The sequence below is a fragment of the Antrostomus carolinensis genome, unplaced genomic scaffold (assembly GCF_000700745.2).
Source record: "Antrostomus carolinensis isolate BGI_N321 unplaced genomic scaffold, ASM70074v2 scaffold1007, whole genome shotgun sequence".
Lineage (NCBI taxonomy): Eukaryota > Metazoa > Chordata > Aves > Caprimulgiformes > Caprimulgidae > Antrostomus > Antrostomus carolinensis.
The window spans coordinates 40,359-63,327 of NW_010329269.1; the positions used below are offsets into that span (position 1 = coordinate 40,359).

The 22,969-nt window shown below is 39.0% G+C and overlaps 1 protein-coding gene across 1 annotated transcript in view; it reads left to right on the plus strand.

Annotated features, from left to right (window-relative positions):
• The window catches only part of FAT3 (FAT atypical cadherin 3), a gene marked incomplete at its 5' end in the record, with an annotated part of 131,010 nt that overhangs the window by 35,513 nt on the left and 72,528 nt on the right, over positions 1-22,969 (plus strand). Inside the window, 4 exons of the mRNA XM_029086072.1 lie at positions 2,366-2,505; positions 11,955-12,230; positions 13,810-14,020; positions 17,927-22,009. Of these exons, the coding sequence (XP_028941905.1) occupies positions 2,366-2,505; positions 11,955-12,230; positions 13,810-14,020; positions 17,927-22,009 (4,710 nt within the window). The remainder of the gene's footprint in view (positions 1-2,365; positions 2,506-11,954; positions 12,231-13,809; positions 14,021-17,926; positions 22,010-22,969) is intronic.

Below are 22,969 nucleotides of genomic sequence, written 5' to 3' on the forward strand. Positions count from 1 at the left end.
ATTTGCAATACACTGCGTAGTGCCCTGCAAACCCAGCTCTAAGCCAACAGAGGAAGGGCATTTAAAACATTTATTGCTAATCCTTCCGTGTTACTTCTTGGAAGTTTTAAAGGCAGGATTTCTTTGGAAGTTTGTGCCAGTTGGTAGCATATAATTTTTGATTGCTCATTAAGATGGTTATTAAGCATCTTGAAGTATAGGCTTTCATTTTGTTTTCATGGTTATCAGTATGAAACATTCTCCCTGTAAAATGCCTACTGTCCCAAGGCTAACTTCATTTCAGCAGCGATTTCCTTGCATGAATCTCAAACTCTCTTCTTCAAAGGAAGCTTTTTTCAGAGTTGGTTTTCATGGTACAGTTTTTCTCAAGTAAATCAATTTAAAACAGTAATTGTGAGATTGCATCTTTTTATTCCATACTAACTTTTTTAAAAAAAAAAAAAAGAAAACCCTGAAGATGTGATCAATGTCCAAATACCTTAGTGTTGCTTAAATATCAAGGACAATTAATGCTTTTTTTTTCCTATTGTCAAATAGTGTTAAATATATATATATATCAATTTCAAAAAATATGCAATTTGGGCTTGCAGAAGGAGGTTGGGGAATAAGCAATGTTCTTATCCATCCTGGAGAACTACAACTGTATCAGTTAGGCTCAGAGCTATATATATGTATATACCTGTACTCAGCATAGGGAAGTCTGATGGCACATCTGAAGTGACTATGTTTTGTTCATTTCAGTGGGCAGAACTTCACCAATTCTGCCTTGCCTTTGCGTAGATCACCTGCACTCTTATTCTTCCTCCCTCTTTCTTCTCACCCTCCCTGAACGACCTCCAAGGCAGATATGGACAGAGCAGTGTTTCTTCAAGCTTGCAATTTCTTTGCAATAGCCTGTGCAAGAGGTAGAGAGAAGTGAGGGTTTCTTTACATTAAGGAATTCAGGGGTTATGATTTCACTGTGATTCCTCCTACTCTTCAACTTCTTGGAATGCCAAAACCTTTTTTCTGTCACTAAATGCATGACTATTTCTGAGAATAATGTGGCTTTTGGCCAGCAAACCATGCAGATGCAAGACTTGATGGTAGAGCAAGGAAGACCATCCCCTTCACTTCAGTGTCCCCAGCCCTAAAATGACAGCCATTTTGTCATAATAAACCAGCCATTCAAATATATATATATATCTCTATATATTTTGCACGAGAGCTAAATCAATGGATTGGATGTTTTTCTTCCTGTGGATCTAATCCCAAGAGGTCTGAGCAGCTCTTAAGAAGTTTTATAACCAGTGGGTTTTGAAAGCCTTTTCTGCTGGTAGAACTGGCTTGTCAGAGACAGTACCTAGTGGTATTGCATTGCTGTGTGATGAATATACCTTAAGAGTTTGTCAGCAGTGTTGTGTTCCACCTCTCCCTGTCCCCAGCCTCCAAGAATTTCAGACTCAACTCATAATAAATTCCACTTTATAGATAAGTGAGTAAGAAGCAGCTTAACAGTGGGGAGTGTGTGCTTTACTTTCAAACATAATGAGTGGTTCTAATTTATAAACTATAGCTGTGGCTGAGAAATCCTGTAACCCTTTAATCTCAAATTATTTATGGCTTTCTCTTACTTTTTAATAGATTATTTTTTTCTTTTTCCTTTTTTTTTTCTTTCACCTGAGACTCAGGAGGGTTTTCCCACTGCTGCATCATTCAGTGTGTGACAGGATAAGGGGATATTAGTTTCAGAACAGTGCTTTGTGAGGTTGGTTTTTTTTTTAATGGAAAGGAATTTATGATGTGTATCCTGTCAGATCTATTTAAGTAATTCCTAAAAGACTAGTAGAATTTGACCTTTGCTGCCAGTAATTATCATTGTCCTTGAAATTAACATAACAAATCTCTATTTGCATTTTTAAAATTTATTATAATTTTAATTTTTAAAGACTCAGTTGACGGTCTTTGCACCCACGAGCATCAGTGAGAATTTCCTGAAAATAAAATTTGCAGAGTAAAACCCTCTAGAAACAATTTTTATACAAAAAGATAATTGTGCTTGTTCATTATCGAAACTACAAGGGCACACATCTTACAGGCTTATAGCCATTTGATTCTTTTTATAGACTCAGTTATGGTTCACTTAAATATACTGCTAGATTCTTTTTCTTGCAGTGCATTTTAATGATATCTGCTTTCCAATATACAAACTGTGCTTTGAAATATAAATGAGTTATGAACAAAGAAGTATAGTAGATGTACTGTGTATGCAAAGGCAAGCCGTTAAGATGGATGCCAGTAAACAGATATGCCCACGTCTAGGAACATTTTCAATGGAAATATTCCAGAGATGGCTAATTTAATTGTATTTTTGTGCAACAATTAGGAGGGAATTACGATAGTTCTTTCGACGCGGAGAAGGGAGTGGGCACTATTGTCATTGCAAAGCCCCTGGATGCAGAGCAGAGGTCAATATATAATATGACTGTGGAGGTCACCGATGGAACAAACATTGCCACGACTCAGGTAGAATATCACATTCCTTTCTTGGCAAATTTTTAATTTGTTAGTGGAATGTATATGCTATAAAAATTAATAATTTTGCCATTCAAATAAAACCTCATCCTTTGAGAGCACTGTTAAGTAATGGAGGGGATATTTTGCAGAGCCTTTCTGGGGATATTTTTCTGAGGTTTTCCATCTGGTTTTAAAGAATTGTCTGTTGAATGTTTCAAAGCGGTATTTCTCCTTTTGTCCTCTTCGTTCTCACGTGAAAGTAATTTGCCCTCCTCCGGCTGAGGGAGTCCTTATCACAGGCAGAGTAGCTTAGATTTTGACAATTATATCACCCCATAATCGTCCAAAATACAATAGTGCTTCTGTGGTGTTGGGAATATTGCTATTGATCGTATTAAATTGAGTTTATACCTCTCATCCTCCCAAGACCCAAATGTGGGACACAGGATCAATTGTTCAGAGAATAAATTGTTCAGAGAGGAAACTTAAAATTCAAAGGATCTCTCCTTTAGTGTCACTGCCTGTGATTACATTGTCTTCTGGGGAACAGCCCCAGTGAACCCTTTAAAACCAGATTTGCTTATCAGGGTCAGTGCCTTTCAGCAATTAAAAAGTCAGGTCAGATAAACGTGAAGGGCTGGGTTAATGCTGGCTCTGACACGTCCTTGTTGGAGAGACTCTGACACAGAGCCTGGGTATGTGTTTGATGGGAAGCAGTCTGGAGTTGGGACATGGTCAGGGTCATGGCAGCAGGACTCTGCAGTACAGGTAGCACCAAGGAGAGAGACTCTTGACAAGCAAAATCCTTCCATACGAGGTGGAGCTGTGGAGTATGGATTAGCTAGGGCCTGAAATCCTACATCTGCATTACTGCCCAAGTGTCAAGTGTGCCTATAGCCTAAATATTATTTGGCACATAGGGAAAAATACATACTGGTAGAGGACAGCAGTGTGCAGCTGCAAAGCCCAGATTAAATGTGGTTTATAAAGGTTTTTAAAATTGAAAAAAAATAGGTTTGTGATGTTATTTTCTTCTTTATAATGCAGAAGGAATGCCTGAACATTTTTTATATTTACATATGTGCATGCACGTGCAGATGCTTCTGTTTTACCTTGCCTTGTTGCTCAAATGGTTCAGATGTGAATCTGTATTCACTGAGTCACAACCCCAGCTTTCCTAAGAGACTGTTAAATCACTGAGTGCTTTCTCAATCTGAATTCCTGTTTATAAGCAGCCCTAAAATCTCTGCTGAAGTATCCCTATCTAATAATTTCTCCTGATAATCCACTCTTGATAAGAAAACATCAGCTGACAGTAACTCAGGTGGTAGGAAATCTGCTATTTTCCCTGTTAGTTTCAGTAGCTAATTGCAACTCTGCTGAAAACATCCTTTATTTTTAACTTGATTATATCTGGCCTGTATTCCCTGTTATGCCTTCATGTGCTCGATTAAAGAGCTCTTTAAAAGCCAGTCTTTTCTCCCCAGGAAGGCACTTACTCAGAATAGTCAAATCACCTCCCAGTCTTCTGGCAGACAAGCAGAGGAGAATGACTGACCTCTTTACATTCCTTTTCCATAAGGCATTTTCTTCAGCCCTTGAGTAGTCTTTTGTTTTGCTTTGGTTTTTAATCTTGGCGACAATCTCAGTCCACATTTCAGAAATGTGGTGTTGAATCCCTAACACGACATTTTTTTGCTTGTAAATATGTCAGCCAAACAAATATTAAAAAGCACTGGGAATTTCAAACATGCTGGATACAAGTAATTCTATTCTCATGGATATTATGTTTATTTATTGTTTTTGCTGCTTATGATTTAATAAATTGACCCCTATGATAGTCCTCAAAACCTGTTTTGATTAAAACCCTACATTTTTAATTAAAACATATGGTAAAAACATATTTCAGTAAAGCTGTTGCATTCCAAAAGAAGCCTGAGTATTCTTTGTAACAGAGATGTGACCTATTTAAAAATGTAAGATCACCATTTAAGATTGCAATAGTATAGCATTAGCTAATCAGTAGGTACAGGCCGTTCTTTCCTCCACCTCCTTCTCTCCATATGGATACTGTTTAAGTATTTAATTGTGGCCTGGACAACATCAGAGAATGTGTTTCTTTTGGTCTTCACAACAGAGATCTCAAAAGAGATCATTATCTCAAAGCTGCCAGAATCATGGCCTTCCTAATGATTCCTTCCTTTTACCAAAGTTTCATACTGTGTTTTTTTGACCATGCTTGGCCTTTGGTGACCTTATTCATCTTTATTTACTTTCAGAACAATAATAAAAAATCAAAATGATAGGTTAAGTAAAATATGTCCTAGAAAGAGTCAAAAAAGCATCTAGTGATGGCTCTCAGAGGCCTTGTTCCGAGTTTTGATAAAATGACATTGGAAGTATTTTGTCTCATATGCATAGTCCCACCTGCATTTTTAAATATAGCTGCAAGAAGATATGGTAGAAAAGGAAGTAGGAGGAAAGCAGATGTATAAATTCATCCACTTGTAGAACAATAAAACAATATAAAGCCCCCCCCCAAAGTGCAGTGGTTTATTATGAAACAGCTGATCATCGCCGTGCCAAAGGGAATAATCTTACTTTTATTTCCACCCCACCTGTTGCCCTTTATCTCTTCCTGGCCTTTTGTCTATTACACAGTTGAAGGTGGTAAAATACAGCATAAAAATGCCAAAGATTTTTGCTTCAGTAACATGATCCCTGGCACAGACTTGAAGAAGTTTCTTCATCAATGATCCTTCACGCCTCCAGCTCTGATAAACTGTTCGCTTCCTTCATGCCTTACTGTACACATGGTTCACTAACATACCATGAGAGGAAGGAAATATTTTTGTTTTAAAAAATGTATTAACAGTTTGCTGTCTAAAAAGCAGTTAAAAGAACAAAAGGAATATTTGGAAAAAATATTTTAAAAAATTATTTATCACTGCAAGTCTATTTGGTTTGGGCATGATCGGGATTGCAAAAAGGAATACAGTCTCTGAAGTGAGAAGCAAAGCACCAGGACTTGCTGAGCTGCTGCCACTCACCGTGCTGCCCGTGCAGCTGAGCCCCGGCCATCCTAGCAGCACAGCCCTGATGGGGAGAGGTGGAGAGGGCAAAGATGAAGAAATGTTGACTTGCCTGATTTATATATTTGGAGTGTGAGTATAAAGCTTCTGTCAGGTTGATTAAATTCTAGGAAGGCTAAGTCTCCTGACTTAGCTAGCGAGAGCTTTTGGTTCTTTCCTGAGCTTGATTCATCATTGCCCAAGGCCGCACAGTAATTTATTAAAGGCTTTAGGCGTATGTTGGCTCTAAATCCCTGTGAAATGTGATCCCTGCAGCTGCCAGGCAAGCTGTTGGCCTTGGGGATGGGACGGGATGGGGCTTCTGCATCCCACACGTTGGAGAGAGCTGGGACAGCAGCTCTGTGCAGAGTCCCTGCTCCTTCACCATCACCACCACTACCTCCCTTTGGGCTGGGAAAGAGCCTTTTGCCCTCGCTTGAGCAGAGAGAGGAACCTCCCAGCAAGAAATCAGTGCAATGGTATCTACATGCCCACTTCTGCCACAATTTTTACTAACTTTGTCTGTGTAACTTTAGAGGTTCTCTTGGTCATGAGTCAGGATTATCCCAAAGCCTTTTTTTTTTACTGAACAGCTCAGGTACTTTACATCCAAGCACAACATAGGAATAGCATTTATTTATTTATTTGTAGTGCCTACTGTTCAGTTTTGCTAAAATACCCACAGAAGTATAGTACAGTGGGGAACAATCATCTAAGTGATGATAATTTTTCACTTCTGTTGAGAAAGTTGTACTAGTGGATAATTAATTTTTTTTTTTAGGAACAGACTCCTGGAGTCATGGTATTATATGAAAAAGACAGTTTTATTTCCTGCTTATTTTCTTGCCTTCTTGTTTCTCATCATTCTAACCACTATGAAAAGATGCTTTAAAGCATGAAGGCTGATGCTTCCAAGCTAGGAGGCAAAAAGTGCCTCAGTTTCACTTATGACAAAACTACTCACTATTTCACAGTAGGGTGGACACTCAGAAGGGAACATGCCGTTCCCTCTGAAAAGTTTTTGTAGATCAGTGCATTGTCCTCTGTAATACCTTCAGCTGGAGCCAACTAGGCTGGAAGAGCAGGTGGGAGGAGTTACTGCTCATTGCCCTTTTCTGTCTCTCCCTGTGGAGGAAACTGTGGAATTTTATTTATTCTTCTGCTCAGGACTGACCTTCACCTGCAAGTTTCAGGCTACCGAGCTTGGTTTCACCTCTCAGAGAACACCTTTTCTTTATAAGATTGTTTCTTAACAAGGAGGAGCTGATCGATCACCCCAAGTGAGGGTGGTTCTTTTAACTGAATGATGAAAAGCTCTTCTTAGAGGACCATGACCAAAATGTAGATAAGACTTCAGAGTCTACCAGAAGAGGTTCTGGGCTGTGGATTCTTCTAGTATGGACAAGCAGACATGGTGTTTAAATTTTTCACTTTTGCTCAGTTGAACATTTCCTTCCAAACTAGAACCAACCCAATCTTTGGGGTTTTTTTTTCTGTCCCATCCAGCGATCTCAGCACTGCCTTGCCTGTGAAACAAAGACTTTTCCCCCCATTTTAACATAACACAAGGGATAGAATAAAGTATAAATAACAAGCCACTGAGGTTGGTAGGGAAACTGTTTGCATTTTTATGTTAAGATGGGGGTTTAGAAGAGAGAAAAACATGTCAGGAAGTAGCAAATAAAGCTGTGTGGTAAAACTATTGAAAGCAATATTAAATCAAAATAGGTTTTCAAAACCCATACAAAAGCATAACCTGAGTTTAAGCAATGAAGGCACTTAACAGGTTGTACTACAACACTGTGCCCAGACCAAGCAATTAGCCAAGCAGATTCTTACAGCTTCAAATGTCTCTAAAGCAGCTCCTGGCATTTATCCAGTTTTCACTGCATAAATGTTTGTGCCTAAACCAGAGGTATTTGTGATGGGCAACATTAAAAAAAGCTTTGGAGAGACTTCCTGCATTAGGTTTTGTCCTGCTTTGATTTGATTGTAGTTCTCTAGGCCTTTCACTTGCCATTTTGAATACAAAGTCTTTGCTAACGCTCTGAGTGTTACTTTGCCTAATTTGTAAGCTTGGAGGCCTGTGAATCCTTTATTTGAAATTTAGTTTAACTGTGGGAAATAGGAAGTGAGCAGGGAGAAGCAAATCTTTTATAGCGAGGCACTTGTTCAGACTATAAATTAGGCTCTGCACAATGGAAGCAGAAGGAGGCAAGCCTGCCTTTCTGGAGCCCGCGACGTGCTGGAAAAGATATGAGCTTTCAAGGATAACTGGGCAGAGACTGCTTTGCTGCATGTTTGTTTTATGACCACAGAAGAAAGACTTGCAGCTAATGTTTGTCTATGGAAAGTAGTTTAGTCAGTGACCTTGCACAGTCCTCAGGAAAGAGGATTCCCTCCTTAGCAGGAAACAAATAATAAACATTTCCATTTGTCATCTTTTGGGGATGTGTTGGGAAACTTTTAAAGCCTGTCTTTGATTTTACACAATGGGTATTCTCACAGCTTAACACCCCAGGCACCTACACAGCAATAAAGGATATTTATGCAGCACAGATCATTCTTGCCATATCTTCCGTTTGAAAATAAATATAAAGAAAGTATTAAATTACACAAACGCTGTGACTCTTTGAGTGGCTTCAGTAGGATAACACTTGATTTTCGGTGAAAGACGTGCTACAGGCTGGCTAAAGCTTAAGGTTTCAAGGAGAAGAGTGTTGGCCCTTTTTAAGTCAACGGGAAATTTGCCAGTAGTACCAAGATTTTGTGCCTAAGTTTGGCAACCGTTAAATGAATTTCAGTGATTTTCCTCATATAAACGATCTGGTGGAATTCAGCTTACTCAACATCACATATGTTTGTAGGATCAGGTTTTCCATGAGCCTGGTGTTCATGCGAGTGTAACATTTGTCTATTATTAAAGGAAAAGATTGCCCCCTCTTTTTAAGACATACCTTACTAGAACTCATCTTGTTGGGGCAGGAAATCTTCTGCATAGGAAGGTAACATTTTAAGGTGACCTAATAAAAGATAGGTTTTGTTTCAAGTAGCTTCCAAGACAGTTACATTTTTTTAAATATAAGAGTTCAATTTTCTCCTTTTTCCATAGCTTGTGGGTTTAACAGAGCTCTGTATAATCAGTATTCCCATATATAATCTAACTTTCTTTTGTTGCAATGAAAATCCACTCCCCTCTAGGAAAGGAGAGATCGTAATATTAAAATTACAGTTGACTCTCGGGGATTTTGAAGGACAGCTGACAAAAATTAGAAATACTCTAAACTGCTTTAATAGAAGAAATTGTGAATCAATAATGACCTTTTTATTCGTTAGCATCTCTTCCAGATGGAAGTGACTGTTGAAATACAGAGCATATAATAAATAATGTGTATTTCAATGTGAATCACTTGACAAACAATTTAAATACTGTCCTCACTGGGGAGGAAGTTGCCTGCCACTTAAACAGGCACTTGATCAGTTTTATAGTAGATATGAAGAGAAAGGGAAAAAAAAATAAAAAAGTTCTTTTCTGGAAACTATCAAAGCAATTTTAAGTGCATAATTCCCCATAAGTTGGATGTCAACAGTGAATGAGGACCTCATTTTTTTTTTACCTTTTCCTCTCTCCATGCCTCCCACTGATAAAAATCTATGTGTCAAGGCATTACCTTATACCCTTTTCAGTGGGAAGAAATGCTGCTTTATGGATCCACACTATATTTTCCATACTCTTATGACTTAGCCTTCGTCTCTGATGCTGATCCAGTCCCACCCTGTTTAGTTTATGCAGTCTAGTGAAGGCATAAATGACGGGGCCCTGACTTGCTCAGTCATGATGCAAGCTTTGTGGTGGATAAAGCTTTATGCCTCCTCTGCTTTCCCAATTTGCCAGTGAGATAGAATAGGGAGTAAACCCTATCACTGGGATGATCACACACCATGCAAACAAAATGGCTTGTAGCCACTGTAGTTGTACCTTTAAAGCACATTGGTGTGGATTTGTACATTTTTTTCTTCCAGAATAGCTTGAGTTTGCATACAGCAGTGTTAAAAACAAGTTCACACATACGAGCCTGTCCCCCACATGGCAGCCTCCTTGTTCAAGGTAAATTGTGCTGTACTAGCATCAGCAGAATCAAACACTCTTGGTATTTTCAGTCAAATCCATCTAAAATGGTACATGACAAAGTTTTAGGCCACTAATCAAAAGTAAAATGAAATGTGTTTTCTTGTCTGTGTTAACAATGCAGCAGTAAAATAATCCAACTACATTACAGTGGTACCTGGCAAGAACTGTGGGTATCAAAACTGCTCGAGAAGGTGTGTTTAAGTGTCAGACACTGGTAATTGAATTATCCTCAGTTTAGATTACTTCAGTGTCACTTACACTAAAAAAGTGGTTCAGCACTTGCTCTGTGTCCCATTAGAGTAGAAGTCTTTCATTTTTTGCTCAGGCTTTCTTTCATATATTGCTATTCATTTCTTTAGATATTTTTCAGATGTGAGTTTGGGTTTGTTTTTTTTTTCCTCAGTCAGGTCAGAAACACACCTTGATATATTGTATAGCAACAACAAAATTATGAAAAACTAAGTATTATAGACCCAGCAGGGTATATTTCCTCCCAATTTTATTGCTATCTGTCCAAGACTGAAGTATAACTTAATACAGGCTTCACCCTGCTTCACTCTGGCGTACCATAATCTGGATGAAAATTAAATTGTATGGAATGCGCAATTGAAGTCCTATGTCATTTAACTTACAGAGCTTTTGATTTCAGCTGTCTTTTAAACAGTTCCCAGGCTAGTTCATTAAAACTGCTGCTTGCTTACAATTGCTCATGTTCCTTCTGGTAATGTGTTCTGCAAACCCTTCCAAGTATCATGGAAATCTAAAGTTTAATTTCTCTCCAAGGCCAACATCTGTTTGTGCAATATTGCAGTAAAAGTATAACTGCATTTTGATTCCTTTAAGAAAGTATGAGTGAACAGGGCTTGATCAAGCAAAGTAATAAAATATTTGCTTAAAAAAGAACCAGGTATTTTTCAGAACAACAAAGAAAATATTGTGAGAAATTGATCAAGTCTCCTAGTCTTAGGGAAGAGTCCTGTGTGTGGCCTTTCCCATGTCATTCATCGCACTATTTCTTATTTCAAAGCCTTTGAATTGAAATATTGTTCCATTTCACTCACTGTAAAGTTAAGTGTGAGCTTTCACAGCTTTATTCTGCAGAAGATACTTTTTATTTCCAGTACTGATAAAGAAGCAACTCTTTGCATTGCCTCTTTTAGTATTATGTAGTTTGTCAAGGGTTTTGCTGCCATGCTGCCCAAAGGAATCTGTAGCATGCAAAGTCTGTAAAGCAGATTTTCTCTAGGGACTGACTCCTCCAATGGTGAAAAACACAAAAACTCATTGGAGCCACATATAGATAATATTGCATATTCACATAACTGCCAAAAGGCAAAGCTTGGAAAATTGTGATTCTTATTAGTTACCAGGGACAGCTTGTGATATATTGAAATGAGTGTAATAGGCAGCAACAGCAGCATCCTGGCTGCCTTCCCCTTCTCCAGGTTTATTTAGGGGTCAGTATCAAGGTTTTAAGACAGACTTGAAGCAAACAGTGCAGCATTCATTCAGATTTTTAGCATCAGTCTTACCATTCATAAACTGCAATGGAAGGGAGGCAAATGCATGTTTGAGGGGAAAGTGAATTAGGTGGCAATAAAGACAACCATCACTGGCAAAGGTACCTATTGATCTGTGTGGAGTGGGCTTTCATGGTCACAAGGTCATGTCTCCTGTTCTTGCCTCACCAAGTGTCACCGTTCCTGACACAGCCTAAGATGTTACAGCAACTTGAAGACTCCTCTTCTGTCATGATTTGACATTGCTAGTACTTCCTAACACAATATATCGGGCAGAAGACAACACAGGCTTTAGCCAAATCTTGATTGTATAAAAAGCAGATTTAAGTAACATGAAAAGGATTCTTTTATAGCCTTATTAATAGTGAAGGGAGAAGGAAATCCCATAATAGCTCTAGAATTTTTTTGTAACCAGTGCAGTTACAAAGAACAGCAAAACTTTCCTTATTACCATTGTAGGAATATTTTCCTATCTATAGATACTGAAAATATGGCCTTCTTTGTCAGGCTCTGAGTAGGTCTTATAATTGGGGACATTTTTCCTCCAAAGTCATATCCTTACTATTTCTTTTGATCTGAACAGTAAGCATTTAATATTAAATGATGGTTTTCAGCCCACCATACAGCAGCATAACATTGTCAGCCGTCTAAAGTAAATTACATTTCTCTAGGTGCCTATTCAGAAATCTGATTAGACTTCAATAACTTCAAATATTTTTCTTCTATTAACTGTAGGTTCTTATCAAAGTGTTGGATAACAATGATAATGGCCCAGAATTCTCTCAACAAAGTTATGATGTCACCATTTCAGAGGACATCCTCCCTGATACTGAAATTCTGCAAATTGAAGCTATAGACAGAGATGAAAAGCATAAGTTGAGCTACACTATTCACAGCAGCATCGATACAGTCAGCATGAGAAAATTCAGAATTGATCCCAGCACTGGGGTGCTCTATACTGCTGAGAGATTAGACCATGAAGCTCAAGATAAGCACATCCTTAATGTCATGGTAAGAATGCAATATTCACTTGTGTCGGGATACAATCACTGCCGCTTCAGGTGCATACGTGCCTTAGTGTTTGCATGAGCAAAGAATTCTTAGTGCAGTAAGTAGTCATTAATTTCATCTTTCCTGCCCTGCTGTGTATTTATTTTACATTTTTTATTTGGGAAACTTCATGTGAATTCATTGTATGGAATATGATATGATTTGCTATCTCAAGGGAAGCAACCAGGAAATTATTTAATCTCTTGGCATCTGGTCTTCTAACTCAAGGTAATTTTCAGAGTTTCTGAAGTGAGGCTGAAAGTTATTCAAGAAGTTATTCACAGGGAGATAACTGCTTTCTTTCCATACAGAATGCTACAGCCTCTCTGAATCAAGCCTAATTTATAGTTTACTTTTACAGACTTATTTTAGTACACAAGCTGTAGATACACAAAATAGCTTTCAGCTACATTTCCAAATGTTTGGGTATGTAGAAAAAAAGTTAATTACCATTTTTTATTCAGTGTGCCTAAATTACAAAACAGAAGTCTGTCTGTTTTCAAGTGAAGATTGTATATTATGGACTGGAGGTTAATTGGGAAAAAAAAAATCTCTGATGGTTTAAACATTGTAGTCCACTGTTTTCTTTATCCACTTAAGACTCCTACAGAAGTGATCTTTGAAGGAACAGCTCATGACCTGTTAGGTACAAGGCCATCTCTGGGTGGGGTAGCCCAGGAATCAGAGAGCTGCTGTGAGATCCAGCAACAGGAGCTGAGTGGGGTCTCAGCTCACAGTGTGACAAGCTGTAAGTCCTTTGGAGAGCAGGCTAAGAAATAAAATGAAGCACAGAAACACAACTGATGGTCATTTCCTGGTGCTTGTGTTCAATCTCCACCTGATGCAGTAAGGGTTTTGTTCTACTTATGGAGAACCCAACTTTTGGGGATCATGTTGGCAGGATTATCAGTGTAGCAACGCTGAGATTTTTAGTACAGGGTTGAGAGAGGTGTGATAAATGATACTTCTGTTGGGCATGCTCAGCACTTAAGGTAATTTCTACTGTTTACTATTGGTATCATCGTCTTCAAAAAGTTATGTACATACATAATGGTGAAAAAGTCCATTGACAGCTACAAGCACTAGACTGACACATGACTGCCCATAGAGGATAACTTTGTTTGTAGCTCTTTGAGAGAAGGAACAGTGGGCAAAGTATGTTTGCTCCCATGCCATAAAGCAGGGATTGGCAGGGCAAAGGCATGACCATTTAGCATGTATTAAAAAAAAAGTATTTCTTGCAAACCTAAAACCAAATTTAAGATGCCATGTGGTTGCCACTTTAAAAATTCATGTCATGATGATTACGTGCCATGTTTTCACAAATGAAAAAAAAAAAGTCTCTAAGCTCTTCCTGTTTCTTTAATTTTACTATGTACCATCTTGCTTGTTAATGTATTTTAGACTGTTCTTTGGGAAAATTTGATTTTTTATTACTTTTTATTAAACAGAAATGAAAGTATTATTAGCATTCATGACTATTTTTTATGAAGTTTTATTAGATGGATATCAAGATGTGTATAATGCACTTGTTCAATAGGTCCGAGATCAAGAATTCCCTTACAGAAGAAACCTGGCCAGAGTCATCATAAATGTGGAAGACTCCAATGACCACAGTCCATACTTCACCAGCCCGTTGTATGAAGCCTCAGTGTTTGAATCAGCAGCAGTTGGATCAGCAGTCTTGCAGGTCACAGCTTTGGACAAAGATAAAGGAGAAAACGCGGAGCTTATCTACACTATTGAAGCAGGTTAGGACAGAGGCTGAAAGTGTAGCATCATGATTCATACACAGAGCAGTGCTGTGATCGTGATCCATCTTGACACACAAGTCATCTCCTTTGGTCTTCCCTCCCCTGTAGAGTTGGGCAAAGGAGACACCTTTTTGTTGGCTGCTTTTTATTTTGAAGCTACGATACCCAAAACCTGTCAGAACAGAACCTCATTCATGTTCACTACAGAGTCTTTTAACTCTAAGTCATTGGTTCAAAACCATGACAGAAGATACTTAGTGAAAGCTGCAGACAGTGACTTATTTTCAGGTTGCTGGCTTCAGTATAGTACACAGTGGATCCTCCACAAACAAATGCCACCACAGCTGGTATGTCCTGGCGTCTTTGTCAATATTCAGATCATAGGAACATGGAAACTAACACCAGAGCTACACTAAAAACTTATGCCAGCAAAGCCTAACTTCTGCCAGCAAAGCCATAGCAGCTTAGTGGCACAAGGTCTCTTGAAACTAAGGGAGGGCATGGTGTTACCATATTAAAATTGTTTATGCTGTTCAGCTGTGGATATTTACATTCACCACATAATCTGTACAAGCAAAAGCATTCCTCTGCCGGTGTAATGGCACAGTCATGGGAGATGTGTGTTTTCTCTGCCACACATGCAAGTGAATGTAACTTTCTCTGGCTCATATGGACCTGAAGTTAAGAAATATCTCTGAGATAAATCATTTACATACCTACAAAAGGTGTGCCAGGAAAAAACAGAGAAGTATAAATTTCTAATCTTTGGGTTTTATAATGTTTAATTTCTACTTAAGTAGAACTTATTAGTCAGATCCCAAGGCTTTCCCAGCATTAGGTTCTGATCCTACAGGATCATTATTTATGCCTATATTATTCTAAAGACTTGTCACTAGCTAGGATGGCTTACATCTTTTAGGAACAGGCTAAATGACAAAAAATAAGTAATGGAATGCAAAAAATAAGTAATGCTCTGTGGGAGTCCCTTAAGTACACCATAACATTAAGACTTTTGTAACTAGAAGTGCTGAACTTGGACCCTTGTGATACTACAAAGATCTTGAGATACTACAAAACAAGTATTTCCTTTATGCACTGCATTTGGTCTTACCAGTTATTTCTCAGTATTCTCCAGTGGTCTTTAACTTAGATCAGGGAAAATTTGCACATGCCCAGGTAGGACAACATTACCTTATAGAATGAACTTTGAGCAGTTTTGGTCCCCACTATGTGAAAAAGATGTGAACAGGCTGGAGAGGATCCAGGCAAGGGCCATGAAGATGATCAAAGGACTGGGAAGCCTACCATATGAGGAAAGGCTGAGAGAACTAGATTCGTTCAGCCTTGAGAAAAGAAGGGTCAGGGGAGACCTTATCACCATGTTCCAGTACTTAAAGGGTGGCTACAGAGAAGATGGAGACTCTCTTTTTACAGGGAGTCACATAGAAAAGACAAGGGGTAATGGGTACAAATTACTCCTGGGGAGATTCTAATTGGACACAAGAGGAAAATTTTTCACATTGAGAACAATCATCCACTGGAATAATTATCCCCAGGGAAGTGGTGGAATCCCCAACATTAGACATTTTTAGGATTCAGCTGGACAGTGTCGGGTCATCTTGTGTAGTCTGTGGTTTTACCAAGAAAGGTTGGACCAGATGATCCTTGAGGACCCTTCCAACCTGGTATTCTATGATTCAGACCAGATCAGGTTCCTCAGGCAATGTTTTTCAAGGCTGTTCCCAGCTTTTTTCTTGATGACTTAGTACTATTATGGGTTCCAACCATATATAGGTGCACCACAATGTAAAAAGCAATCTGATATGCTAGAAGTATGGCTGCCATACACAGGTAGTGGAGTAATACGTGATGCTGACAGAAAACTACAGTGATTAGAAAGGATGCTTTAGGTATTAGATGGTCTTTTTTTAGTCTACATGTTTGTTTTGTTTTTTTTTTCTAGAGGCTCTTGCTTCCATTACAGCCTGTGCCTGTTTCATCATGAGCTCTCCATGCAGCGTCCGACTTCAAACTTCCATTTACTATAAGCCGCACACTCCCCCAGTTTCATTATCCACAGATATTCCAATCCTAGATGCATCAAAATTCAGTCTTCTGCTGCTGTAGTTTCTATGATCCATAAAATCTGCAGTTGAGGATACCGATTTTAACTGCAACATTCAGATTGTACACAGTCCTTTCATTCAGGGGAATTGCTTGCATCACCTTAAAAGTGAAGTGTGGTATTGGTAAATAAAGTAGCTTTTGTGTAATTTCGTAAGAAATTCCTAAAGGAGAAGAACCAGCTCTGGCCTTACATGAGGCAGTGGCTAAAAATTATTTGTATTAGTAAGCACTGACAAAATAACTGCAGCAGCATTTGTAGTCTCTGCAAATGTGACAGATGCTGTGATCTTTATGAGAATTTGCAGCTCTGGCAGAATCTCAACTCCTCAGTGAATAGCACAATTTTTGTTTTAGCTAGTAGAGTAAACTTTACTGATCTGAAAGGATGGATATAAATAGAAAGCCACTTCAAGTATTGAACTACATACAGTAGTATGTATCTTAAATTAGCCTCCAAGCCCCAGAATTTACAACAGATAGTGAATCACATCTTAAAAACAGTTTACATTAATTCACTTCATTTAGGATTCCATGTATTTGGTATTCCAGCTACAATTTTCACATTTACTGCTCTGTGCGCACCACCTCTAACAATCAACATTAAAAAAAATAGTCTTGTTTATCACCAGTTACCTGAGACATTTTTCTCTCCAGGTCATGGATGGATGCTTGACTGTCAGTTGGAAGCAATTCTAGATTTTAAAGTGTAAATTACAATAGCAAGAGCATGTTATAATGATTGGAATTGCTGTAACTCAGAACATGCTGTTTGTATTTAGAATCAAATTCAGAAAAATAGTCTGTATGCTTATACATGCCATGCTCACTGCAGGGGCGTTGGACTAGATGACCTTTAAAGGTCTCTTCCAACCCAAGCCATTCTATGATTCTATGATATACACACACCGCATCCTATACTTTAAGCAAGCACTCAAGGAACCAGCAAAATACAGATTACCTAATAAAGGCAAACTCTAATTACAGGGTAGGGATACATATCAAAAGTTTTGAGTCTGTCTTGCTAAAAAAAGAGGTTGGCAAAAAGACTAAAAGGAAAATAAGACCGCAAAGAAGATCCTTAATCCATACTCACTGTTTTCACCTTTATGCAGTCAGTGATATCCCTGCTTTCATGTTATAGCAGACATTTCATGACATTTTCTGCTAAATCTCATTCATCTAGATTCATCCTCCTCAGAGATCATGTGATAAACCTTTGTGCCACAAGATACTTGAATCTCTTTTCTGTGCTATTTGTTCTGTTTTATTTTTCTAAATGCCACTTTAACCTTTTTATATTCAGTTCTTTAAGTCTTGAACTACTGTAATCTTCTCTATGGTTCCTTAATATCCCCTTCAATTAAGAGCCTGAGTTGTTACCCATTTGTTATGTAATTGGCTTGTTAGCCTCTGATCTAGTTTCTTTGCCTCAGGTGTACATGTATTTGACTAATTCCCATAATTCAGGGATGCTTTTTCCTACTTCAGTAGAAGTAGTGTACATGCAGCACTTACTCAGATGTTGATACTCAGAATCAAGATAAAGATAGCAGCACCTGAGTTTCTGAAAGTTTGAGCACCTGTACTGTCTACTGAGATGCCTGATTTTCAGCAAGGAATGATGGAAGGCCCATTAGAATTATTTTATGTTTTGGTTTTGGGGTTTTTTTTTCCAATAACTACTTATAACAAATTGTAGCTAATTGTTCCTGGTTTAAATTATCATTAAGTGCACTGTATTTCATTTCTAATATGCTTCCAATATTTGTGTTTTAGGAAATACAGGAAACACATTCAAGATTGAACCAGTTTTAGGGATCATTACATTACTGAAGGAGCCAGACTTAACCACAGTGGGACAGTTTGTTTTGTCAGTCAAAGTGAGTGATCAAGGTTCTCCACCACTGTCTGCAACAGCAATTGTGCGAATATCTGTGACGATGGCAGATAATTCCCACCCTAAGTTCACTCTCAAAGAATACCAAGCGGAGGTTAATGAAAATGTGGATATTGGTACTTCTGTCATCTCTCTCTCTGCAATCAGTCAGTCCACATTAGTTTATGAGGTTAAAGATGGGAATGTGGATGGAGTTTTCGCTATAAACCCATATTCTGGAGTGATCACCAGTCAAAAAGCCCTTGATTATGAACATGTTTCCTTCTATCAGCTCATCATACAGGCAACAAATATGGCAGGCATGGCATCAAATGCCACTGTGAACATTCAGATTGTTGATGAAAATGATAACTCACCAGTTTTTCTCTTCTCTCAGTACTCAGGCAGCATAAGCGAAGCTGCTCCTGTAAATAGCATAGTCCGGAGTGCAAATAACAGTCCTCTCGTGATACGTGCCACTGATGCTGACAGCAACCAGAATGCTCTGCTTGTCTACCAGATTGTCGAATCTACTGCAAAAAAGTATTTCACAGTAGATTCCAGCACAGGTGCAATCAGAACAATTGCAAATTTAGATCATGAAACGATAGCCCACTTCCACTTCCACGTACATGTTAGAGACAGTGGGAATCCCCAGCTTACAGCAGAAAGCCCAGTTGAAGTGACCGTTGAGGTAACTGATGTCAATGACAACCCACCAGTCTTCAGCCAGGCCGTGTTTGAGACAGTCTTGCTCCTGCCCACATATGTTGGTGTTGAAGTTCTCAAAGTCAAGGCTACAGACCCAGATTCAGAGATCCCTCCTGAACTAACATATAGTCTAATTGAAGGCAATATGGAACATTTTTTAATTGATTCAAGCACAGGGGTGCTCACCATTAAAAACAATAGTCTCTCCAAAGACCATTATATGCTAATAGTAAGAGTATCCGATGGGAAATTTTATAGCACTGCTATGGTTACAATCATGGTAAAAGAAGCCATGGATAGTGGGCTCCATTTCACACAAAATTTTTATTCCACTTCTATCTCTGAAAACAGCACCAATATCACAAAGATCGCTGTGGTGAATGCTGTTGGTAACCGTCTCAATGAGCCTTTGAAATACAGTATATTAAACCCAGGCAACAAATTCAAAATCAAATCCACCTCAGGAGTGATTCAGACAACTGGCATCCCCTTTGATCGAGAGGAACAAGAGCTGTATGAGTTGGTGGTGGAAGCAAGCCGAGAACTAGATCACCTTCGTGTCGCTCGAGTGGTGGTGAGGGTTTACATTGAGGACATAAATGACAATGCCCCGGTGTTTGTAGGGCTCCCATACTATGCTGCTGTGCAAGTCGATGCTGAGCCTGGTACCCTGATATATCGAGTGACAGCTATTGATAAAGATAAGGATGAAAATGGTGAGGTGTCATATCTTCTGAAGGAAGACTACGGACATTTTGAAATTGATAGAGGAACTGGCAGCGTCACTTTAAAAGAAGCCTTCAATTCTGATTTATCCAATATAGAGTATATGGTTGTCGTTCTTGCAAAAGATGGTGGTAACCCATCGTTGTCTGCTTCAGTAGAGCTCCCCATTACCATTGTTAACAAAGCGATGCCTGTATTTGACAAGCCCTTCTATACAGCCTCTGTGAATGAAGATGTAGAAATGCACACACCAATTTTAAGTATAAATGCAACCAGTCCAGAAGGCCAAGGTATCATTTATATCATTGTTGAAGGAGATCCTTACAACCAGTTTAATATTGACTTTGATACTGGAGTTCTGAGTGTCATCAGCCCACTGGACTATGAAATAAATTCTCTTTTCAAGCTGATGGTGCGAGCCAGTGATGCCCTCACTGGTGCTCGAGCTGAGGTCACTGTGGACTTGATAATTAATGATGTGAATGATAATCCTCCAATTTTTGATCAGTTGGCCTATAATGCTACTTTGTCTGAAGCGTCTTTGATTGGGACTCCAGTACTGCAGGTTGTTGCTATTGATGCTGACTCTGACAATAACAAGATTGTGCAGTATCAGATAGTCCAGGACACCTTTAACAGCACAGACTATTTCCATATAGACAGCACCAGTGGCCTAATTCTGACAGCCCGGATGCTGGATCATGAACTCATGCAGCAGTGCAGCTTGAAAGTCAGAGCAACCGATAATGGGTTCCCACCACTAAGCAGTGAGGTTCTTGTTAGTATCTCAATAACAGATATGAATGACAACCCTCCAGTTTTTAACCAGTTAATATATGAATCGTATGTGAGTGAACTGGCACCTCGAGGGCATTTTGTGACTTGTGTCCAAGCTTCTGATGCTGACAGCTCTGATTTTGACAGACTGGAGTACAGCATCTTATCAGGAAACGATCGGACCAGTTTTGTTATGGACAGCAAGAGTGGTGTTATCACACTTTCCAACCATCGGAAACAGAGAATGGAGCCCATGTACAGCCTAAATGTCTCTGTGTCGGATGGGCTGTTCACCAGCACAGCTCAGGTGCACATACAGATCCTTGGGGCCAACCTCTACAGCCCTGTGTTTTCGCAGAGCGTTTACGTTGCAGAGGTTAGAGAAAACGCTGCTCCTGGAACTAAGGTAATCCACGTGAAGGCAACAGATGGGGATTCAGGTGTATACGGCCAGATAAGCTACTCCATAATAAATGACTTTGCCAAGGACCGGTTTTTGATTGATAGCAATGGACAGATTCTGACAACTGAGAGGTTAGACAGGGAGAACCCGCTGGAAAGTGATATTGGTATATTTTTGAGAGCCCTCGATGGAGGTGGCAGAACTACCTTTTGCACTGTGAGAATGATAGTAGTGGATGAGAATGACAACGCTCCTCAATTTATGACAGTTGAATACAGAGCAAGCGTCAAAGCAGATGTTGGGAAAGGTTACTTGGTGACCCAAGTGCAAGCAGTAGATCCAGATGATGGAGCCAATTCCAGAATTACCTACTCTCTGTATAGCGAGGCCTCCATTTCAGTAGCTGATCTGCTTGAAATAGATCCAGACAATGGATGGATGGTCACCAAGGGTAGCTTTAACCAACTGAAAAACACAGTTCTGTCATTCTTTGTCAAAGCAGTTGATGGTGGCATTCCAAACATTCCTGTAAAGCATTCTCTCATTCCTGTGTACATCCATGTTTTACCTCCAGAAACTATTTTGCCTTCTTTTTCTCAACCCCAGTATTCTTTTACCATAGCAGAAGACACAGTCATAGGTAGTACCATTGACATTCTGCATGTTTCACCTAATCAGGGTGCTTTGTACAGCACAGTTAATGGTGAGCTGACTGAAAACAACAAAGATGGGGTTTTCATCATAGAGCAAGACACGGGGCTCATAAAACTGGATAAGAGAGTTGACCATGAGACAAATCCTGCATTTCACTTCAAAGTTGCAGCCACCATTCATTTAGACAAAATAGACATTGTGTTGACTGTGGATGTGGAGGTTAAGATATTGGATATAAATGACAACAAGCCCGTGTTTGAAACAGCTAGCTATGATGCAATAATCATGGAAGGGATGCCCGTAGGAACAAAACTTATGCAAGTTAAAGCAACTGATGCAGACTCGAGTGCAAATGGACAGGTCACGTATACACTTGCAGTGGAATCGGAGTTGGAGAAGATCACAGAAGCATTCACCATTGATAGTAACAGTGGCTGGATCAGCACACTGAAGGATCTGGACCATGAAAAGGATCCTGCTTTCACCTTTGCAGTGGTGGCCTCAGATCTGGGGGAAGCTTTATCCTTGTCATCAACCACTTTGGTCTCAGTTACTGTGACAGATATAAATGATAACGCACCTGTCTTTGAGTATGAGGTGTACAGAGGGTCAGTGAAGGAGAGTGTCCCACCAGGGGAAGTTGTGGCTGTTCTTAGCACCTGGGATGAAGACACATCTGACGTCAACCGACAGGTTAGCTACCATATTACAGGTAAGAAACAAATTGCATGTTTTCTTCCCAGAATGAGCTTTACTGAAGAACTGTGCATGTGTCCAGTTTTAGGTCAATGTTTAGCAGGGTTTCAGCTAAAACAGAGCTGTGAATCGTGCAATTGTATCTTTCTCTGATTTTTTTTTTTTAATTTTATTTTGACAGAATTTGCAGCAACTAGCTTAGATTAAAAGAGGGAAAGGGAGTGTGTGTCTGTCTGTCCAGGTTATTCTCTCTCTAATTTCCAAGATTAATGCTTCATGATTTGCTGCAGTGCAATGTGGTGTGACCAATCAACCAATTATAATAGATGTGTCAGCTTGGAAACCATCATGACTTAATGTTTCAATCAAAGGAGGAAGAACATTTTATTCTTAAGAAGGAAATCTTTGCATTTCCAAGCATTTAATTTTTTTTGAAATAGCATTTTTCTTTTTGAGATAGGAAGGTGCATGCAGGAGCCACTTTGACATGCCACTATTTATGAGGGGAGAAAAAAAAAAAAAAAAAAAAAATTACTTTTATATTGGAGGGAGATGCCATTTCTTATCAGCATAGATTTCTGGCCAGGGAAATAGTAATCCACTCAGAAGGACTGGTTAGCTGCCATGCATTGTTATATACAGCATAAGGCAATTTCAATTACATTACTAACATATTTTTCAAAGCATGGTAACATTGCTCTTTCCTATTGTGCCATATTTATTATCATTCTTTTCCAGTAGATTTTGTTTCAAAAAAACTTTGTTACTCCCCCCAACCTTCACAATCCAAGAGCTAATATTAATTACATAGTAATAACCAGATTATTGGGCAAATTCAGACAAGACTGCATGTAAGTAGCAGGCTATGGGCAAAAATGACTTAACGAACCAGATAACTGTTTGTATATTTTGCTCTGGGGGATAAGACTCCTACTTCTTCATCCCCTATCAGATTGGAAATGGCTGTGGGATGGTG